Here is a 22926-nt window from a genome sequence, read left to right as displayed (position 1 = left end):
GGCTGCCCGTGGGGCCAGGTAGGGCATTATTGGGGCTTGGGGGGGCTATGGTTCAGGGCAGCCTGTGCCCACTCAGACTGGCCTGGGCTCTGCTGGGCCCTTCCCACTAACTCCCTGTTCCCTCCCAGGGTGCGAAGGAGGCGCTGGATTTGGGCATCACGGGACCAGAGGGAATCGAGATCAGCCGACCGGAGGAGGTGAGGCCTGCGCTGGGCTCCCCTGCCCTCTCCGTGGGAGGCAGCAGGCAGGGCTCCAGGCCCTGGAAGATGTGTCAGGGGCCCCAGCTAGGGGTTCCCATCGCTCCCCCTGGGGCCCCATCCTGGCTAGACCAGCCCTTGTGGGTTTGCTGGCAGCTCTCTGCTCTCCCAGCCGCCCCCAGTGCTTGGCTCCTGCTGGGCGCTGCGATGGAGCGTGCCAGGCGCCCCAGCCTGAAGGCCGCCCAGCGCAGGCTCCCCGCGGCCTGGGACGCTCCAGCTAACGTGGCCCCATGCGGCGTCGTTCCAGCCACACCGCTTCTGTTAGCGGGCCCAGGCGGCCCACCCCTCCTGTGCCTGGACAAGCTGGGTCCATGTGCCGCAGCACAGCTCAGTGAGCGCTCAGCCTGCAAACTGCCTGCTGGCCGGGGGGTTCTCCACCCCAGCCCCCCTCCCAGCCACGTGGTGGGGAGCATTGGCTGCTCCAGCCCCCTCCCAGCAGCCGGCGGGAGTGGCCGTCCTGCTCCTTCGCCTTCCCCACCCTGTTGTGCTCTGTCCCTGCCCTACAAACTGCCTTGCCCCCACCCTGCCGTGGGGGTGAGCGCCTGCCCCGCCCCGCCCCAGCTGGGCACTGAGTCTCTGGATCCCTCCAGCAGCTCCGCGGTCCAGCCATTGCCTGGCTGGGCAGGCATCTAGCCAGCCTGTTCTCCATGTCGGCTGAACACTCGCCCTGGGCTGACCCCGGCCCTGCGGGCTGCTGCCTCCTTGGCTGGGGGCTGGGCAGGAAGGCCGGGCCTTCCGGCCGTGGGCAGGCTGTGTGTTTGGGAGCTGCACCGACAGGGGGCCATGTAGGCTCCTCACTAGAGAGGGGCGATTCCCCATCACACCAAGCACCGGGGCCAGCCTTGGGGGAATGGTCTCCAGGCCCTGCCCCACACCTGGCCCCGGGGCCGCAGTGCAGGGTTCTCTGGACGGGGGGCCGTGCAGATCCCCCAGAGGTGGGGCCGTTGGGGGTGGTCTGCATTCAGAAGAGCGTCACCGTCTTTTCTGTCCCCAGCTGGAGGCTGAAGCCACGCACCGTGTGATCACCATCGCCAACCGGGTGAGTGCCCCCAGCTGCCCCAGGACCTGACACACACACACACACACACACACACACCCCGCCCCCAGGCTGGGCATGGTCAGAGCCCCCGGCCCCAAGTCCCCCCTGTGACAGTGCTGCCTGTGGGAGCCAACTGAGGTCACTCAATCAGGGTGAACTGCAAACAAAACGGGGCAGACAAACCCCAAACGCTGGTGGATCTTCCAATACTTAGATTTACCAACCAGCACAAAACAGCTTCTATAATACTTCACTGGTTACTCAGAAGTCCAAACAACTCAGTTCCCTTAAAGTGCCCAGCCTCAGGCCTCCGTCCAGACACACCTGTCAGATATGATGATGATTACTGAAAATCTTATCTCATCATATAAAAGAAAAGGTTCTTCAAAACTCCAAAGGATCAGCCACATACCCTTAGATCTTACCCAAAATACACGCTAATAGCCAATTCTTATTAACTAAACTAAAATTTATTAAAAAAGAAAAGAGAGAGAGTTGGTTAAAAGATCAATATACAGACAGACTTGAATTCAATTCTTGAGGTTCAGGTACATAGCAGAGATCAGTTTGTAGTTGCCAAAAGTCCTTTTAGAAATAGTCCATAGGTTATAGTCCAATGTCCATATTCAGGGTGGCTCCAGTCAGTGACTGGGGATCTCAATCCTTGTGGCTTAAGGTTTCCCCCTCTTGAAACCCAAAGCAGATCTGAGATGAAGCAGGATCATGTCCCAGGGTTCTTATACATTTCCAGCAGCCTTTTGGCCTGAGAAAACAATAGGCTTAACTCTCCTTCTCCCAAACATCCTGGCAATTAGCACAGGGTAATTTATCCATTAAACAGTTCAGATCCAGGTTACCCCAACCTTCAAAGAGACATAGAGACAATAATACTATTTCCCTCAAGTATCATCATAAATGTTAATATTCCTTTTTTGATCTTTGAATTAAAACTACAGCAACAGACAAGACTTGTTTGCTTACATCACAAGCCCTGAGCAAACATCTACCCTTGAGATCTCTAACAATGCAGACTTGCATTTCAAAGCTCTAGTCATTTACCTATTTTCCTAACCAGTCCTTAAGATTCAGCCATGGGTCAGGTCAGTCTGTGAGTTAATTAACTCTTTCTGGCCCTGTCACCTTCCAATGAAATATATTACACTCATAACGTCACACCCCCATACGCACACAGCGCCCCCAGGCTGGGCACAGTCAGAGCCCCCCGCCAGGCCCAGGCAGGGGATGGGCACTGCCCGAGGGTGGGAGCAGGGAGATGGGGATCAGTCCAGGGGCAGCAGTGGGAGGCCTTGGCGGGGATTTTTGGGAGAAGGCAGGATCCTGTCTGGCGGGGGGAGAGGTTACTTGTGTGTTTGGTACCCTGCCTACACTGGGCTGTCTGCCCCGTGGACACGGCCTGCCCCTCCCCGGGCCCCCTGCCCCGTGGACATGGCCTGTCCATCCCTGGAGCCCTTGGTGACGTGGTCTGTGGGCAGGGGCGGCTCTAGGCACCAGCAGAGCAAGCACGTGCTTGGGGCAGCCCATTTGCAGGGGCGGCAGGGATCCAGCCTGGGAGCTGAGAACCAACAGGGGGCCCTGGGAGCTGTAGTTCCTTGGTTAGCTCCCTGCCTATAGAGCCAGCCCTGGAGCAGGGAAAGAACTACATTTCCCAGCATTCCCTTGGCCACTACCAACAGGAAAGGGGGGGAGGGAGGGAGGAAGCTGAGACCTCATGCTGCAGCCTGCTGTGAATGGAGAGCTGCACTGGGAAGAGTAGGGATAAGAACATAAGAAAGGCCGTACCGGGTCAGACCAAAGGTCCATCTAGCCCAGTATCCTGTCTACCGACAGAGGCCAATGCCAGGTGCCCCAGAGGGAGTGAACCTAACAGGCAATGATCAAGTGATCTCTCTCCTGCCATCCATCTCCATCCTCTGACAAACACAGGCTAGGGACACCATTCCTTACCCATCCTGGCTAATAGCCATTAATGGACTTAACCACCATGAATTTATCCAGTTCTCTTTTAAACGCTGTTATAGTCCTAGCCTTCACAACCTCCTCAGGTAAGGAGTTCCACAAGTTGACTGTGCGCTGCGTGAAGAAGAACTTCCTTTTATTTGTTTTAAACCTGCTGCCTGTTAATTTCATTTGGTGACCCCTAGTTCTTGTATTATGGGAATAAGTAAATAACTTTTCCTTATCCACTTTCTCCACATCACTCATGATTTTATATACCTCTCTCATATCCTCCCTTAGTCTCCTCTTTTCCAAGCTGAAGAGTCCTAGCCTCTTTAATCTCTCCTCATATGGGACCCGTTCCAAACCCCTAATCATTTTAGGTGCCCTTTTCTGAACCTTTTCTAGTGCCAGTATATCTTTTTTTAGATGAGGAGACCACATCTGTATGCAGTATTCGAGATGTGGGCGTACCATCGATTTATATAAGGGCAATAATATATTCTCAGTCTTATTCTCTATCCCCTTTTTAATGATTCCTAAAATCCTGTTTGCTTTTTTGACTGCCTCTGCACACTGCGCGGACATCTTCAGAGAACTATCCACGATGACTCACAAGAGCTTTTTCCTGACTCGTTGTAGCTAAATTAGCCCCCATCATGTTGTATGTATAGTTGGGGTTATTTTTTCCAATGTGCATTACTTTACATTTATCCACATTAAATTTCATTTGCCATTTTGTTGCCCAATCACTTAGTTTTGTGAGATCTTTTTGAAGTTCATCACAGTCTGCTTTGATCTTAACTATCTTGAGCAGTTTAGTATCATCTGCAGACTTTGCCACCTCACTGTTTACCCCTTTCTCCAGATCATTTATAAATAAGTTGAATAGGATTGATCCGAGGACTGACCCTTGGGGAACACCACTAGTTACCCCTCTCCATTCTGAGAATTTACCATTAATTCCTACCCTTTGTTCCCGGTCTTTTAACCAGTTCTCAATCCATGAAAGGACCTTCCTTTTTATCCCTTGACAACTTAATTTACGTAAGAGCCTTTGGTGAGGGACCTTGTCAAAGGCTTTCTGGAAATCTAAGTACACTATGTCCACTGGATCCCCCTTGTCCACATGTTTGTTGACCCCTTCAAAGAACTCTAATAGATTAGTAAGACACGATTTCCCTTTACAGAAACCATGTTGACTATTGCTCAACAGTTTATGTTTTTCTATGTGTCTGACAACTTTATTCTTAACTATTGTTTCGACTAATTTGCCCGGTACCAACGTTAGACTTACCGGTCTGTAATTGCCGGGATCACCTCTAGAGCCCTTTTAAAATATTGGCGTTACATTAGCTAACTTCCAGTCATTGGGTACAGAAGCCGATTTAAAGGACAGGTTACAAACCTTAGTTAATAGTTCCGCAACTTCACATTTGAGTTCTTTCAGAACTCTTGGGTGAATGCCATCTGGTCCCGGAGACTTGTTAATGTTAAGTTTATCAATTAATTCCCAAACCTCCTCTAGTGACACTTCAATCTATGACAGGTTTGGGAATCTCCCTAACATCCTCAGCCGTGAAGACTGAAGCAAAGAATCCATTTAGTTTCTCCGCAACGACTTTATCGTCTTTAAGCGCTCCTTTTACATCTCGATCATCAAGGGGGCCCCACTGGTTGTTTAGCAGGCTTCCTGCTTCTGATGTATTTAAAAAACATTTTGTTATTACCTTTGGAGTTTTTGGCTAGCCGTTCTTCAAACTCCTCTCTGGCTTTTCTTATTACATTCTTGCACTTAATCTGGCAGCGTTTATGCTCCTTTCTATGTGCCTCACTAGGATTTGACTTCCACTTTTTAAAGGAAGTGTTTTTATCTCTCACTGCTTCTTTTACATGGTTGTTAAGCCACGGTGGCTCTTTTTTAGTTCTTTTACTGTGTTTCTTAATTTGGGGTATACATTGAAGTTGGGCCTCTATTATGGTGTCTTTAAAAAGCGCCCACGCAGCTTGCAGGGATTTCACTTTAGTCACTGTACTTTTTAACTTCTGTTTAACTAACCCCCTCATTTTTGCATAGTTCCCCTTTCTGAAATTAAATGCCACAGTGCTGGGCTGTTGAGATGTTCTTCCCACCACAGGGATGTTGAATGCTATTGTATTATGGTCACTATTTCCAAGCGGTCCTGCTATAGTTACCTCTTGGACCAGCTCCTGCGCTCCACTCAGGACTAAATCTAGAGTTGCCTCTCCCCTTGTGGGTTCCCGTACCAGCTGCTCCATGAAGCAGTCATTTAAAGTATCGAGAAATTTAATCTCTGCATTTCGTCCTGAAGTGAAATGTTCCCAGTCAATATGGGGATAATTGAAATCCCCCACTATTATTGGGTTCTTAATTTTGATAGCCTCTCTAATTTCCCTTAGCATTTCATCATCACTATCACTGTCCTGGTCAGGTGGTCGATAATAGATCCCTACTGTTATATTCTTATTAGAGCATGAAATTTCTATCCATAGAGATTCTATGGAACATGTGGATTCACTTAAGATTTTTACTTCATTTGATTCTACATTTTCTTTCACATATAGTGCCACTCCCCCCCCGCATCACCTGTTCTGTCCTTCCGATATATTTTGAAGCTCACAGCTTCCAACTGCCAGCCACAGCACATGATCCTTCAAACAACCAAACAGACTGACAAACACAAGCTCAGCACACAGCAAGTAACCCCCAAACACAAACAAACACACACTACAGACAGTCACTTACCCCAAGGGTGCTGTATTGCTCCTCCTTCACCTGGAGAACTCCCTTGTGAAACTCCCTGTTAGCAGCCCCTGTTAATACCATATTTTAACATTCAAAAAATAGGACACTCCATGGGGAGGGAGGGTAGGGAGGGTAGCCCCACCCTGCCACCATCCACTCCCTCCGACTGCCCCCCACAGAAACCCCAACCCATCCAACCCCCCTGCTCCCTGTCCCCTGATCACCCCCTCCCGGGACCCCTGCCCCCCAGGACCCCACCCCCTATCTAAGCCCTACTGCTCCTTGGCCCCTGATTGCCCCCTCCTGAACCCCCCCCTCAACTTCCCCCCTAGGATCCCACCCCCTACCTGTCCCCTGACCAACCCCCTGGGACTCCCATGCCTATCCAACTGCTGCCTGTCCCCTGACTGCCCCCTCGAACCCCTGACCCATCTAACCCCCCCTTCTCCCTGCTCCCGACTGCCCCCCCGAACCTCCGCCCCATCCAACCCCCCCTGCTCCCTGTCCCTTGACTGCCCCCCCGGAACCTCCTACCCCTTCTCCAACCCCCAGCCCCCTTACCGTGCCCCTCAGACCAGTGTGTCTGGCTTCGCGCAGCGCCAGACACGCTGCTGCATACATGCTGCCGTGCTCCCCTGCGGGGCCACAGGTCTCTCTCTCTCTCCCTCTCCCCCCCCCCACCCAGCACCTGCCTTCCAGATTTGAACACCTCAAAATTCAGGAGTGCTCAAGCTCAGTTTGGGCGGCTGTTACTTCATTTCTCCCAAATCAAATATACTGATCCACTGTAACTTGCTGTAGAAAAAGTAGGATAAAATTGAGCAAGAAATGCTTCCCAGTGGTTATTAGGACTGGAATTGCTATTTTCAACAGCCATTGCCTTTTGTTTGTTTGTTTGTTTGTTTAAAAGGAAGACAGTGATATTGCATTGGCAAATTCCCCATAGAAAGAAAGAGTGGAACAAAAGAATAATAAAGGCACCTCAACTTTTCCTCATTTATGTAGGACAGTCTTATAATATGCATCCAGATATCCTCCAATCACACAAGCTGAAAATTGTTCCACTTTACTGCAGTTCTGTAACCATATGGGAACCAATCCTGTCTGTGTTCTGTGCACATCAAAAATTCCTGCTGAATGACCCGCCCTGGGAGCGAGTTACCAGTGACCCAGGGCTGCGGCGGAAGGAGGGTGCAGTTGGGGGCGGGGGGAGAGCCCAGGGCTGCGGGGGAAGGAGGGTGAAGGTGGTGGTGGGGGGGGGGAGAGCCCAGGGCTGGGGCAGCAGGGGAGTGCGGGTGGTGGGGGAGAGCCCAGGGCTTGGGCGGCGGGGGGTGCGGTGAGGAGCCCAGGGTTGGGACGGGGGGCAGCCAAAATTTTTTTTGCTTGGGGCGGCAAAAAACCTAGAGCCGGCCCTGTCTGTGGGCGCAGGGCCATGGTGGCTCCCAGCACCACATACCCCCTGCATGGCTCCCTGGGCGGCGCCCCTGCCCAGGGATTGCTGTGCTCTGCTGGGGGGCGCAGGGGCAGAGGTGAGCTGGGCTCTCACCTGCCCAGGGACCGGAGCCCTCAGCGTGAGCTGGGCGGGCAGGCGGGAGGCGGTGCGCACTGGCTGGGGGCGCCGGCACCAGTGCTGAGACCTGCGCTGTCCCTCTCAGACTCACTGCCCCGTCTACCTGGTCAACGTGTCCAGCGTGTCTGCCGGCGACGTCGTGGCTGCCGCTAAGATGCAAGGTAAGGCTGGGCGGTGCCCCTCCCCAGCTTGGCTCTGCGCTTGGCCCGGGCAACTCCGGTCAGCAGCCGCGGCCTGGCGTCGGGCCCCGTTTCGGGGGAAGCCCGGCTGGTCACACGGGCTGGGAAGGTCATTGTCTTAATAGAAGTGTCCACAGGGGTGGGCCGCAGCCGGGCGCCCACAGCGTCCTCTTTCCATGGGCCGGGGGGGCCCTTAGCTGAGCGGGGGAGTGTAAGTCTGCCCCTGGGCAGTGGTGCCCCTCACCCCCGCCCCTGATGTTCCCTGTGGGGCCGAGGCTGCTGCCCCCGCAGCCCCTGCCGCTCAGCTCCCTTGGCAGCAAGCGCCTCAGAGCCCAGCAGCTGCTGGGACCCTGTTGGGCTCCGGGCCCTGGGGAAGGCAGCAGGGGCTGACCTGAGCAGCCGGGCCAGCGGGGGTGGAGCGAGCAGCTCCCAGAACGTCCGTGAGTCTCTAGCAGCCGCCCGGCCAGGGCCGGCTCCAGGCACCAGCCGACAAAGCACGTGCTTGGGGCGGCACCTTGGGGCAGGGCGGCGCTCGACTTTTTATTTCTTTCTTTCTTTTTTTTTTTTTTTTTTTTGATTCGGCGGCGCGGTGCTCGGGGGGGCTTCGGGCGGCGTGGTGCTCGGAGGGGGGGCGGGGCTTCAGACGGCGCGGCGCTTGGAGGGGGGGTGGGGCTTCGGGTTGCGTGGTGCTGGGGGGGCGGGGATTTCAGCGGCGCTCGCGGGGGGGGGTACGGCGGGGCGGCGCTCTTCTTTTTTGCCTGGGGCAGCAAAAAAGTTAGAGCCGGCCCTGCGCCCGGCCTCGCCCCTGCGGCCCCCAGCCCCTCGACCCAGCCACACCTCCCCACACGGCCCCCGCCCGGCCTTGCCTCTCCAGGGCCTGCAGCCCCCGGCCCCTCGACCCAGCCACATCTCCCCACACGGCCCCCACCTCCTGCCCGGCCTCGCCCCTCCAGGGCCTGCCGCCCCCAGCCTCTCAACCCAGCCACACCTCCCCACACGGTCTCTGGTCGGCTTTGCCCCTCAACATAACCCCACCTCCCTACATGGCTCCCAAAACACACCCGAGGGGGCTGGCCAAGCCCCAGCCACGTTGCTGCCCTACAGTGATGGTACATGGGCCAGGCAGAGGCTCTGTGGCCGAGAGCCCTGGGGTCTAGTAGCCGCAGCACAGGCCTGGGGGTGAGGGCCCCAAGTCCTAGCCCCTACCTAGCTCTGCTGATGTGTGACCCAGGCGAGTCCCTCCCTGTCCCTCTGCCTCAGTTTCCCCTATACCATCAGGGTAACGCTGTGCCCAGGCGGCTGGTGCCAGCCCATCAGACGGCTCCGCAGGGCCCGTCCCAGGGGCCCTGTGCACAGGCGGCTGGTGCCAGCCCATCAGACGGCTCTGCAGGGCCCGTCCCAGGGGCCCTGTGCCCAGGCGGCTGGTGCCAGCCCATCAGACGGCTCCGCAGGGCCCGTCCCAGGGTCCCTGTGCCCAGGCGGCTGGTGCCAGCCCATCAGACGGCTCTGCAGACCGTCTCTTCCTCGGGGCGGGGATTCGTGTGCTGCCTCGCCATGAGGCTGGCAGGGTGGCGGGAGAAACACTCCTGCCTCCAGGCGATCCACACGCTGCCCTGGGCCGCACCCCAGCGCCAGAGCCCGTCCCCCCGACCCCCGTGTCCCCTCTCTCTTTGCAGGGAAGGTGGTGTATGCAGAGACCACCACGGCGCACGCCACGCTGACGGGCCTGCACTATTATCACCAGGACTGGTCCCACGCCGCCGCCTACGTCACTGTGCCACCCCTGCGGCTGGACACCAACACCTCCACCTACCTCATGAGCCTGCTAGCCAAGTGAGGGCCGCCGGGCACTGCTGGGGAAGGGGCTAATCCTGCGGGTCTGGCGCTGCCTGACCCATGGGTCCTGTCAGAGCCCCAGGCAGGGCACTCTCTGCCCCACTGCCGGGCACTAGGGAGGTCCCAGCCCTGGGCGTGTGGTCTGTAATCAATGTGCCAGGGCCCTCAGGGTGAGCAGCACCACGGCCGCCGGGCTGGTAACCCCTGCTCCCCTCTCTCCCGGCAGCGACACCCTGAATGTCGTGGCTTCCGACCACCGGCCCTTCACCAGCAAGCAGAAAGCCATGGGCAAGGAGGACTTCACCAAGATCCCGCACGGCGTGAGCGGCGTGCAAGACCGCATGAGCGTCATCTGGGAGCGGGGTGTGGTACGTGGCACCGCCCCGGGCGCGGCACAGCTGCACGGCTGCAGGTCGGGCATGAGGAGCCTAGCACGCGCTGGGCCAGGATCCAGGACTTGGCCACCTCCGGTGCTGTGGGGAGCCGTGCTAGCGGGTGGCACTCTCAGGCCCGCCATGCCCTGCCAGCGGAGACGGACCACTGAGGCACTACAGCCTGGGGCCAGATCCTGACAAAAGCCCATCCTCCCTGTGCACCGGGGTGGAGCACCGCTACTTGCTGCCCCCCAGAGGGGGCTGCATTCTCGTGGGATGTGACCTGGCTCTCTGGGGCTGTGGTAACAGGGGGTGGGCGTTCAGTCTGCATCTGGGTCCTGCTCACCCCACGAGGCAGCCCCTGGCTGGTGCTGGATCCCCGGCTTAGCCCTGTGGCATGGGGCTAGGGGGAACTAGGAGTGACCTGGGGCAATTGCAGCTTCCTCTCCCAGTCGCTGGCGTGATGGGGCAGGACGCACCACTCGGGAGAGGAGAGATGGGGGGACCCTGCCCCCTCTGACAGCAGTGCCCACACCCCTGGGCTGCCCAGCCCTCCCGGAGGGGCCATAGCAGAACCCCCCCCGCCGCGCCGTCTCAGCCCCCTGCTGTGTTTGCAGGTCGGGGGGAAGATGGACGAGAACCGCTTTGTAGCCGTGACCAGCTCGAACGCGGCCAAGATCCTCAACCTGTACCCACGGAAGGGCCGCATCATCCCCGGGGCCGACGCAGACATTGTGGTGTGGGACCCTGAAGCCACCAGGTAGGAATGGGGCCAAGGGGGAGGGGCAGAGCGTCTTTTCCTGGTGCCGGTCAGTGCCCGACGGGCGCAGGACAGACACTGGTCGGGGGGGGCAGCGAGCCGTGTCCCGGTTGGTGCCCGACGGCCCCAGGACAGACGCTGGTCGGGGTGGGGGGGGGGGAGAGCGAGCCGTGTCCCAGTGACGGTTGGTGCCCGATGGCCCCAGGACAGACGCTGGTCGGGGTGGGGCCCGGTGCCGGGAGGTGCCCGATGGCCCCAGGACAGACGCTGGTCGGGGTGGGGACCGGTGCCGGGAGGTGCCCGATGGCCCCAGGACAGACGCTGGTCGGGGTGGGGCAGGGAGAGCGAGCCGTGTCCCGGTGCCGGTTGGTGCCCGATGGCCCCAGGACAGACGCAGGGCGGGGGGGGGCAGCGAGCCGTGTCCCGGTGCCGGGAGGTGCCCAACGGGCCCAGGACAGACGCTGGTCGGGGTGGGGTGGGGAGAGCGAGCCGTGTCCCGGTGCCGGTTGGTGCCCGATGGCCCCAGGACAGACGCTGGTCGGGGTGGGGCGGGGAGAGCGAGCCGTGTCCCGGTGCCGGTTGGTGCCCGATGGCCCCAGGACAGATGCTGGTCGGGGTGGGGCCCGGTGCCGGGAGGTGCCCGATGGCCCCAGGACAGACGCTGGTCGGGGTGGGGCGGGGAGAGCGAGCCGTGTCCCGGTGCCGGTTGGTGCCCGATGGCCCCAGGACAGACGCTGGTCGGGGTGGGGCGGGGAGAGCGAGCCGTGTCCCGGTGCCGGTTGGTGCCCGATGGCCCCAGGACAGACGCTAGTCGGGGTGGGGGGGGAGCGATCCATGTCCCGGTGCCGGGAGGTGCCCGACGGGCCCAGGACAGACGCTGGTCAGGGGGTAGGGTGGGGGGGCAGCAAGCCGTGTCCCAGTTGGTGCCCGACGGCCCCAGGACAGACGCTGGTCGGGGGGCGGGGGGGAGAGCGAGCCGTGTCCCGGTGCCGGTTGGTGCCCGACGGCCCCAGGACAGACGCTGGTTGCAGGGGAGGGGGGAGGGCAGCGAGCCGTGTCCCGGTGCCGGGAGGTGCCCGACGGGCCCAGGACAGACGCTGGTCGGGGGTGGGTGGGGGAGAGCGAGCCGTGTCCCGGTGCTGGTTGGTGCCCGATGGCCCCAGGACAGACGCTGGTTGTGGGGAGGGGGAGCGATCCATGTCCCGGTGCCGGTTGGTGCTGCTTATTGCTCTGGGGGCTCCTGGCTGCGCTGCACCTGGGCCCTTGCAGGGGGCGCTGCTGGCTCTTAGCACAGGGCTGCCCCAGTGCAGTGAGCCGCCTCCTCTGTGGGCCGGGCTGTAACCAGCTGCTCTCGCTGTGCCACCCGCAGGACCATCTCTGCCAGCACCCAGGTGCAGGGGGGAGACATCAGCCTGTATGAGAACATGCGCTGCCACGGTGTGCCTCTGGTCACCATCAGCCGCGGGCGCGTGGTCTACGAGAACGGCGTCTTCATGTGCGCTGAGGGCACCGGCAAGTTCTGCCCGCTCCGCTCCTTCCCCGACTCCGTCTACAAGAAGCTTGTCCAGCGGGAGAAGGTAGGAGGGGCGGGGGGGGGCGGGGGTGTCCCGTGCTCTGCGGTGCTGTGCATGGCTTCAGGGTCACCTGCACGCCTGGCCGCCCCTGCACGTCCCCACACGGCCGGAGCGGGGCCAGGATCACGGTGCAGGACGAGGTGGTGCGGTGCCTGAGCCCGGGATCCTGCCGCTGGGCCACCTCGGCAGCAAGATGGGCCGGTTGGTTGTGTAGGAAGCCGTTGGCCACTCCCACTCTTCTCAACTGCAGGGGGCCGTGTGTGGCAGCGTGGGCGGGCGCTGCGCAGGGGCCCCGCTGGAAGGAGACAGCCCACGCTGAGCAGGGCAGCCTTGGGTGGGTTTCCTCTGCCCACAGGCTCAGCCACAGCTGTGGGGCCCAGCCTCCGGGAGGAGACAATCCAGGAGCGGACCCCCGACTCCCTCCCTTCCTCCTCCTGTCGCGGGGTATCCCACAAGGCAGAGAGCCTGCAGGTGGGCGGAGGGCAAAGGGTTCTACCCACGGTGCCCTGCGGCTGTGCACAGGGGCAGCCGGCTGGTGTGATTCCCCCACCGGCAACACTGCATCTCTCGCACTGGACTGGCACAGCTGGTTGAGAGCAGCCTTTGCCTGGCGAGCTTGAGCACCAGGCTAGGCCGTCTCCCGCTGTGTAGCACCTCGGCAGAGGGCTGAGCCGGAGGCCCCGCCCCAGCAGGATGGGGAATAGGAAGGAGCCCGGCGGCTGGTCCCCTCCCGCACTCTACTCACTGGCGGTGGCAAAAGGGGCTGCGCTCCCAGGAGAGGAGAGCACTCCTGTCCTCTGCAGCCCGCTGGGGTGAGCAGTGACATGCCACCTACGTTGGCATCGGTATCGTTAGGGTTCAGAGTCAACGCCCAGCCGCCCTGCTGCGGAGTGATTGTCTGACTCCACTGCCCGCGCTGCTGGGCTTTGCGGCTGCTCTGCAGCCACTGGAGGGGTGGGAGCGGCTGGGCCGGAGAACGTGATGCAGCTGGCACTGAGGAGCGCCTGCCCCCCGCTGCCGTGAGCTGGCTTCATGTGATGCCCGCAGAGGAGGCCGGTGCGTGAGCTGGGGCAAGGCCAGCAGAGAGGCAGGCTTTGTACGGCTGCTGGGCACAGCCCTGGGGTGGCTGGGGAAGTCACGCAGCGACCTGGGCATGTCTCTCTGCCCACTCTGTATGGGGGGGAGCTGGGACTGGTGAGAGGGAAGAGGAGGTGGGAGCAGATGGGGGCAGGCTGGGGATTTGGGGGGAGAGTTGTTGCCCCGGGGGGTCACGGGTTTGAGGGAAGGGGCATTGGCCGAGGAAATGGGGTCGAGAGGAGGGGCGTTGGCCGAGGGAAGGGGGTGGAGGGGTTGAGGGGAGGGGCATTGGCCGAGGAGAGGGGGGTCGAGGGGTTGAGGGGAGGGGGTCGAGGGGTTGAGGGGAGGGGCGTTGGCCGAGGAGAGGGGCGTTGGCCAAGGGGAGGGGGTCGAGGGGTTGAGGGGAGGGGCGTTGGCCGAGGAGAGGGGCGTTGGCCGAGGGGTTGAGGGGAGGGGCGTTGGCTGAGGGGAGGGGGTCGAGGGGTTGAGGGGAGGGGAGTTGGCCGAGGGGAGGGGGGTTGGCTGAGGGGAGGGGGTCGAGGGGAGGGGCGTTGGCCGAGGGGAGGGTGTTGAATGGCGCCTGGGCCGGAGGAGCGTGTGGCTCACATCATGGTACTCAGGGGCAGCAATGAGAGAGGACTGGGGCCAAGCCGAGGGACCAGCCCCGGGATCTGGGAAGGAGGCAGGGGAAGCGCTGGGGGCCGTGCCGCCTGGGGGTCTTGGCTCCCTCCTGGATAGCGGGGGGCTGTCCTCACGCCTCTCTGGAGAAGGGGAACTTGGACCCGTCGTGCGCCTGTCTCCCCTCCTGAGTCCGAGGAGTGGGGGGATCACGCTGTGTCGGCAGGGTGCTGGGTGTGGTTCTCTTGGGGCCGAGTGCTGGCCTGTGGGTGGGTGTGCAGTGAGGGACAGGGCTGCTCCGCAGGGGTCCACACGAAGTCTGGCTGGGACCCAGGCTCTGTGTTCAAGGTCCAGGAGCTCACAACTCTGGGGAGCCCTGGATCCCGCCGGCTCAGCCTGCTCTGACTCTGAGTGGGGAGGGATGGGAAAGGGGAAGGCTCCTCCTTCCCAGCAAAGCGTCTGAGCCCAGGGCGCCCTGCTTGGCTAGGAAAACCCCGGGCTCCAGGAGCTGCTTCCCCACCAGTGGCCAGGGATTCATTCACCCAGAACGATCCCAGTCACCGGCCCCGGCCTGAGTTCAGACATTCATAGATCCCCAGGCCAGCGGGGATCAGATCAGCTAGTCTGAGACCTGCCCTAAATAATTCCCAGAACAGACCTGTTAGAAAAACGTGAGTGATGGAGAATCCACCACATCTCTTGGGGAATTGTGGGCACCAGGACTCCAGCAGTGGTCGCACCACTTCCACACAGAGTAAAATAACCTCTCAACTCCTCCTCGAGAGCCCTGCTTATGTATTAGCCCTTTTGGCCACAGCATCACACGGGGAGCTCAAGTTCAGCTGAGTACCCCTCAAAATCTTTTTCAGAGTCGGTGCCTTCCAGGGTAAAGCCCCCCAGCCTGGAAATCTGGCCTGCATTCTTTGTTCCTACATGTAACCCTATTAAAACACACATTTTGCTTGCCCCCAATTTACCAAGCGATCCACATCAGTGTAGGGTGACCAGATGTCCCGATTTTATAGGGACAGTCCCGATTTTGGGGGCTTTTTCTTATATAGGTGTGACGGTGCTGCCCATGGGAGCCAGCTGAGGTCACTCAATCAGGGTGAACTGCAAACAAAACGGGGCAAACAAACCCCAAACGCTGGTGGTTATTCCAATACTTAGATTTACCAACCAGCACAAAACAGCTTCTATAGTACCTCACTGGTTACTCAGAAGTCCAAACAATGCAGTTCCCTTAAAGTGCCCAGCCTCAGGCCTCCGTCCAGACACACCTGTCAGATATGATGATGATTACTGAAAATCTTATCTCATCATATAAAAGAAAAGGTTCTTCAAAACTCCAAAGGATCAGCCACATACCCAAAATACACGCTAATGGCCAATTCTTATTAACTAAACTAAAATTTATTAAAAAAGAAAAGAGAGAGAGTTGGTTAAAAGATCAATATACAGACAGACTTGAATTCAATTCTTGAGGTTCAGGTACATAGCAGAGATCAGTTTGTAGTTGCCAAAAGTCCTTTTAGAAATAGTCCATAGGTTATAGTCCAATGTCCATATTCAGGGTGGCTCCAGTCAGTGACTGGGGATCTCAATCCTTGTGGCTTAAGGTTTCCCCCTCTTGAAACCCAAAGCAGATCTGAGATGAAGCAGGATAGTGTTCCAGGGTTTTTATACATTTCCTGCAGCCTTTTGGCCTGAGAAAACAATAGGCTTAACTTTCCTTCTCCCAAACATCCTGGCAATTAGCACAGGGTAATTTATCCATTAAACAGTTCAGATCCAGGTTACCACAACCTTCAAAGAGACATAGAGACAGTAATACTATTTCACTCAAGTGTCATCACAAATGTTAATATTCCTTTTTTGATCTTTGAATTAAAGCTATAGCAATAGACAAGACTTGTTTGCTTACATCACAAGCCCTGAGCAAACAGCTCCCCTTCTATCTCTAACAATGCAGACTTGCATTTCAAAGCTCTATTCATTTACAGATCTTCCTAACCAGTCTCTACAGTTCACCCATGGGTCAGGTCAGTCGGTGAGGTAATTAACTCTTTCAATGAGATATTATATCACACTCATAACGTAACAATAGGCACCTATTATCCCCGACCCCCTGTCCCAATTTTTTACACTTGCTATCTGGTCACCCTACATCAGTGTGAGTCAATGACCTGTCCTCTTCATTATGTACCACTCCCCCAACGTTCGTGTCATCTGCAAGCTTTATCAGTGGTGATTTTGTTTTTTCCAGGTCGTCAATACAAATGTTAAATAACGTAGGGCTGAGAGCCGATCCCTGCAGGACCCCACTAGAAACACCCCGTTCGATGATGACTCCCCATTTACAATTACATGTTGAGATCTATCAGTTAGCCAGCTTTGAATCCATTTACGGTGGGCCAGGTTTACTTTATAACATTCTAGTATTTTAATCACAATGTCATGCGGTACCATGTCAAATGCCTTAGAGAAATCTGAGTATATTATATCAACACTGTTACCTTGATCAACCAGACTTGAAATCTCATCAAAAATATATCAAGTTAGTTTGACAGGATCCATTTCCCATAAACCCATGTGTGACAAAGCGGGAATTTTCTGTAGTATTTTTGAAAGTCCTGCTTGTGCCTCAGTTTCTCCTATATTTTGCATGGATACCAGGCCGGACGGAGGGCGAAAGGACAAAGTTTGTTCTCAGGATAAGCTGAGAGAGAGAGAGATGGGTGTATGTTGCTGTGACTGGGGTCCTGGGGGGCCACACTGGAGTTACTCAATTAGAGTGAACTGCAAAGAATGGGGCAGACAATCCCCAAAGCTGGTGGATATTCCAATACTTAGATTTACCAAACCAGCCCCAAACAGCTTCTATAATACTTCACTGGTTACCCAGAAGCACCCAGCCTTAGGCCTCCGCCCAGACACCCAAGTCAAATATGATGAGGATCACCGAAAATCTTATTCCTCATATAAGGAAGTTCTACCAATCCCAAAGGATCGGACACATTACCACCCAAGTTAATGAATATTCCAGATCTTACCCAACTACACGCTTACAGCCAATTCTGATTAACTAAACTAAAATTTATTTTAAAAGAAGAGAGACGGTATTGGTTAAAAAAATCAGTATATATACAGACATGAGTACAGTTTGAGATCAGATTCATAGTAGAGATGGTGAGCTTTGTAGTTGCAAAGAGTTCTTTCAGAATTGGTCCATAAATTATAGTCCAATGTCCATATTCAGGGTGATCCAGATTAGGACTGGAGATCTCAGTTTTATGGCTTAAGCTTCCCCTGCTTGAAGCATCAAGCAGATCTGAGATAAAAAGGATCAGGACCCCAGCCATTCTTATACCGTTCCAGGTCTTCTTTGAGAGCTCGGAGTCCTTAGGCAAACAATAGGCAATTATGGAGACTCCTAATAGACCTATTTCCTAAGCATCACCAGTAATTAGCTGTAACGATGCTGCCTCTGGCGGGACAAAACTGAGAGTATCAATTCAGGACAAATTGCTTAGAGCAGGGTGTGACGAAGTGGGAATGTTCTTAATGCTTTCTCTGAATACTGTGTGGGTGCCTCAGTTTCCCCTATGCAGTTCTTAAGTATCTAGGTGGCGGGATCAGGGTGTGATTGTTGCAGAGCCCTAGAGGGCAGGTGTGAGGCCGTCTGCACAGAGAATGGCTGACACCCTATCTCCTGGCAACTGATGGCCTGGGCCCCTCCCCTGCAAGTGCCATCTGAAGGTGTTGGGGAACAAAGAGATCAGGTGGCCTCCTGGCCGGGGAAAGAAACAAAGGCCAGAGGAAGGGCTGAAAAGTTTCAGTTTGGAGCTGGCTGGGGAAATGGAGGGGGCCCAGACAGGGCTCTGGCCTCCCTGCCCCTAAGATGGACCTGACTTAGGGGTCCTGTTCTCTGTACCTACAAGCTCAGTTTTGGACTGTGTTCCTGTCATTTAATAAACCTTAGGTTTTACTGGCTGGCTGAGAGTCATGTCTGACTGCGGAGTTGGGGGGCAAGGCCCTCTGGCTTCCCCAGGAGCCCTCCTGGGCGGACTTGCTGCGGGAAGCGCACGGTGAGGAAGGGGATGCTGAATGCTCTGAGGTCAGACCCAGGAAGGGGAAGCTGTGTAAGATCCTTGCCCTGGAGACAGTCTGCTCACAGAGAGGAGGCTCCCCCAGAGTCCAGACTGGCTTCGTAGGGAGCAGTTCCAGAGCATTGCCTGGTGCCTCCATGACACAGGGCAGTTACAGCCCAAGGCTGGGTTTCCTTTACCATTAAGGCACCAAACCAGCCAAACAGAGAGGACTTCGGTTTCACCCCACTGGCTAACCATAAGTCATACAAGCAATTCCCTTAGACACTCCAGTTTCCCAGTATTACCACCAGTGCCACTCGTTATGGGGACGAATGGTTATGAAAACCAATATCCCAGTAACAGAAAAAGGTTTTCCTGATCCCAAAGGACCAAGCCCCAGGCCCAGGTCAATATACAAATCAGATCTTACCCACAAATCACGCTGTTGCCAATCCTTTAGAATCTAAAATCTAAAGGTTTATTCATAAAAAGAAAGAATTATAGATGAGAGCAAGAATTGGTTAAATGGAATCAATTACATACAGGAATGGCAAAGTTCTTGGTTCTGGCTTGTAGCAGCGATGAAATAAACTGCAGGTTCAAATCAAGTCTCTGGAACATCCCCAGCTGGGATGGGTCATTCAGTCCTTTGTTCAGAGCTTCAGTTTGTAGCACAGAACATAAGAACATAGCAAGGTTCCTCCAGAAGTAAGAAGCAGGATTGAAGACAAAATGGAGGGGTTTCCAGGGCCTTTTATATTCTTTTTCTTGTGGGTGGGAAACCCCTTTGTTCTCCTGTGCAAAATCACAGCAACAAGATGGAGTTTGTAGCCACATGGGCAAGTCACATGTCCATGCATGACTCAGTTCTTTTACAGCAGGGGTTCTCAAACTGGGGGTCAGGACCCCTCATGTGGTCGCAAGGTCATTACATGGGGGGTCGTGAGTTGTTAACCTCCACCCCACACCCCACTTGCCTCCAGCATTTATAATGGTGTTAAATGTATTTAAAAGGGTGTTTAACCTTTTAACCAGGGGGGAGGGATAGCTCAGTGGTTTGAGCATTGGCCTGCTAAACCCAGGGTTGTGAGTTCAATCCTTGAGGGGGCCACTTAAGGATCTGGGGCAAAATCAGTACTTGGTCCTGCTAGTGAAGGCAGGGGGCTGGACTCAATGACCTTTCAAGGTCCCTTCCAGTTCTAGGAGATAGGATATCTCCATTAATTTAAATTTAAATTTTAATTTATTAGGGGGGTCGCACTCAGAGGCTTGCAATGTGAAAGAGGTTGCCAGTAAAAAAGTTTGAGACCCACTGTTTTACAAGGAGATCAGCCATTGCTCACATGCTACCTTGAACGTCCCAGGAAGACTTTTCCTGTGGATTGGAGTCTCCCAAGGTCCATTGTTAGTTAACTGTTTCTTGATTGGGCACTTAACTTGCAAATTCCTTTCTCAAGAAGCTGACCAAATTTTTCACTAATGCTACACATTGAGATACAAGTACATAGGCAATATTCATAACTTCAACTTCAAAAATGATACGCACATACAGAGAGCATAATCATAATCAGCAACTTATAACCTTTTCATAGACACTTCACTCGACAACCTTTGTACAATATTTGCTGCAAATATATAACAGCTTTCAGAGTGGTAGCCGTGTTAGTCTGTATCAGCAAAATACAACAAAAGAGGAATTCCACCAAGATTTCAACAATTTCGACCCCACCATCAACCTCAGCCTGGACCAGTCCACAGAAGAGATTCACTTCCTAGACACTACAGTGCTAATAAGCGATGGTCACATAAACACCACCCTGTACTTACCTACATGCCTCCAGCTTTCATCCAGACCCCATCACACGATCCATTGTCTACAGCCAAGCTCTAAGATACAACCGCATTTGCTCCAATCCCTCAGACAGAGACAAACACCTACAGGATCTCTATCAAGCGTTCTTACAACTACAGTACCCACCTGGTGAAGTGAAAAAACAGATTGACAGAGCCAGAAGGGTACCCAGAAGTCACCTACTACAAGACAGGCCCAATAAAGAAAGTAACAGAACGCCACTAGCCGTCACCTTCAGCCCCCAACTAAAACCTCTCCAGCGCATCATCAAGGATCTACAACCTATCCTGAAGGACGATCCCTCACTCTCACAGACCTTCGGGGACAGGCCAGTCCTCACTTACAGACAGCCCCCAAATCTGAAGCAAATACTCACCAGCAACCACACAACAAAACATCAACCCAGGAATCAAACCCTGATGCCAACTCTGTCCACATATCTATTTAAGGGACATCCTCATCGGACCTAACCACATCAGCCACACCATCAGGGGCTCGTTCATCTGCACATCTACCAATGTGATCTATGCCATCATGTGCCAGCAATGCCCTTCTGCCATGTACATTGGCCAAACCGGACAGTCTCTATGCAAAAGAATAAATGGACACAAATCTGACATCAGGAATCATAACATTCAAAAACCAGTAGGAGAACACTTCAATCTCCCTGATCCCTCAATAACAGACCTGAAAGTGGCAATTCTTCAACAAAAAATCTTCAAAAACAGACTACAATGTGAAACTGCAGAACTGGAATTAATTTGCAAACTGGACACCATCAGATTAGGCCTGAATAAAGACTGGGAGTGGTTGGTCATTACAAAACCTAAACCCAATTTCCCCAATACTAATTTCCCCCTTACTGTTACTCACACTTTCTTGTCAACTGTCTGAAATGGACCACTCTCATTACCACTTCAGAAGTTATTTTTCCTCCCTTGGTATCCTGCTGTCAATTGAATTGTCTCGTTAGACTGACCTCACACTTGGTAAGGCAAATCACATCTTTTCCTGTATTTATACCTGCTCCTGTATTTTCCACTCCATGCATCTGATGGAGTGGGTTCTAGCCCACTAAAGCTTATGTCCAAATATATAACAGTGGTTGCAACAATGATCTATATGGTCACAGTTCATGTCAATAATGTCACATTAGCTATACGGATTAACATAAGGCAATGGCCCGTTAGGGTTAGATATTGTCCTTATCTCTGCTGGCCATAGATCTATTATTGTGTCCCTTTGCTTCCCTTATGAATTTTCTACAATTCCTAGCTTCTGATTTATAGTTATTACTATTAACTTCCCCTTTCTTCCATTTGTTGTTTATATATTTGTATAGCTGCCTTCACTTCTCTAAACCAGTTCAGTTTTTGAATCAGTATGGCCTTCTTCTTCGATTATGCAGTTGTGGCTTTTGGGGCATCTAATGAATTGTTTCTGAACAATTCCCAATCTTCATTTGCATTTTTATGACTCAGTTCTTCCTCCTAGCTGATTTGGTTCATAACTGTTTTCAGCTTTTGTGAAATTGGCCCTGTTAAAGCACCAAGTGTGTATATTACCGGTCTGGACTTTAAAACTGCTTGCACTTTATAAATGTGATCAAGTCATGATCACTTGTACCTAAAGGTACCACTAATTTTTAGCTCTGTGATCAGTTCCCCTCTGTCTGTTAGGACAAGGTCTAATACAGAATTCCCCTGTGTTGGCTGCAACACTTACTGAGTTAGAAGATTGTCATCTGTACAGTTTAAATGTCCTAGGGATGTTTGAGCACTGGCAGCATGAGACCTGCAGCGCGTCACTCAGGTTGAAGGCCCCTGTCATCACACAGCTTTTTTTCCCTACATGTTGCATAGGGAGGCCGTCGTCCAGTTCCTTAGCATGATTTGGTTAGAGCTGCCAGGTGCTCTGGCATGTGTGATCCCACAGGGCCCTCTCCACACGCCCTCCCTCAGCAGGGCCCAGCAGGGAGCTGCTTGCCCAGCGGCAGTTCTCTGTCCACTATCAGGCCACATTGCGCTGCTCCCTAGCCTGGTGGGTCCCCACCGGGAGCGGTTCCAGGCCTCCACCCTTTATGCTTTCACTGGCATAACTGGTTGGAAAACCGTTCTCAGAGAGTAGTTATCAGTGGTTCACAGTCATGCTGGAAGGGCATAACGAGTGGGGTCCCGCAGGGATCGGTTCTGGGTCCGGTTCTGTTCAATATCTTCATCAGTGATTTAGAGAATGGCATACAGAGTACACTTATAAAGTTTGCGGACGATACCAAGCTGGGAGGGGTTGCAAGTGCTTTGGAGGGCAGGATTAAAATTCAAAATGATCTGGACAAACTGGAGAAATGTAACTAGGATGAAATTCAATAAGGACAAATGCAAAGTACTCCATTTAGGAAGGAACAATCAGTTGCACCCACACAAAATGGGAAATGACTGCCTAGGAAGGAGTACTGCGGAAAGGGATCTGGGGGTCATAGTGGATCACAAGCTAAATATGGGTCAACAGTGCAACGCTGTTGCAGAAAATGCAATCATCATTCTGGGATGCATTAGCAGGAGTGTTGTAAGCAAGACGCAAGAAGTAATTCTTCTGCTCTACTCCACTCTGATTAGGCCTTTGGGTGCCACATTTCAGGAAGGATGTGGACAAATTGGAGAAAGTCCAGAGAAGAGCAACAAAAATAATTGAAGGTCTAGAAAACGTGCATTATCAATGAGGGAAGATTGAGAAAATTGGGTTTGTTTAATCTGGAGAAGAGAAGACTGAGAGGGGACGTGATAAGTTTTCAAATACATAAAAGGTGGTTTCAAGGAGGAGGGAGAAAAATTGTTCTTAACCTCTGGGGACAGGATAAGAAGCAATGGGCTTAAATTGCGGTAAGGGCGGTCTAGGTTGGACATTAGAAAAAAGTTCCTAACTGTCAGGGTAGTTAAGCGTTGGAATAAATTGCCTCGGGAGGTGGTGGAATCGCCA

The 22926-nt window shown here is 54.5% G+C and overlaps 1 protein-coding gene across 1 annotated transcript in view; it reads left to right on the top strand.

Moving 5' to 3' along the window:
* The window catches only part of DPYSL5 (dihydropyrimidinase like 5), a 71774-nt gene that overhangs the window by 21325 nt on the left and 27523 nt on the right, over positions 1-22926 (top strand). Inside the window, exons 4-10 of the mRNA XM_065400407.1 lie at positions 129-197; positions 1252-1296; positions 7675-7750; positions 9445-9601; positions 9831-9972; positions 10596-10738; positions 12108-12315. Coding sequence (XP_065256479.1) covers positions 129-197; positions 1252-1296; positions 7675-7750; positions 9445-9601; positions 9831-9972; positions 10596-10738; positions 12108-12315 — 840 coding nt within the window. The remainder of the gene's footprint in view (positions 1-128; positions 198-1251; positions 1297-7674; positions 7751-9444; positions 9602-9830; positions 9973-10595; positions 10739-12107; positions 12316-22926) is intronic.

Source organism: Emys orbicularis, chromosome 3 (assembly GCF_028017835.1).
Source record: "Emys orbicularis isolate rEmyOrb1 chromosome 3, rEmyOrb1.hap1, whole genome shotgun sequence".
NCBI classification, from domain to species: domain Eukaryota; kingdom Metazoa; phylum Chordata; order Testudines; family Emydidae; genus Emys; species Emys orbicularis.
Note: the sequence above shows the minus strand (reverse complement) of the source record. Positions and strands in the feature narration are given on the sequence as shown.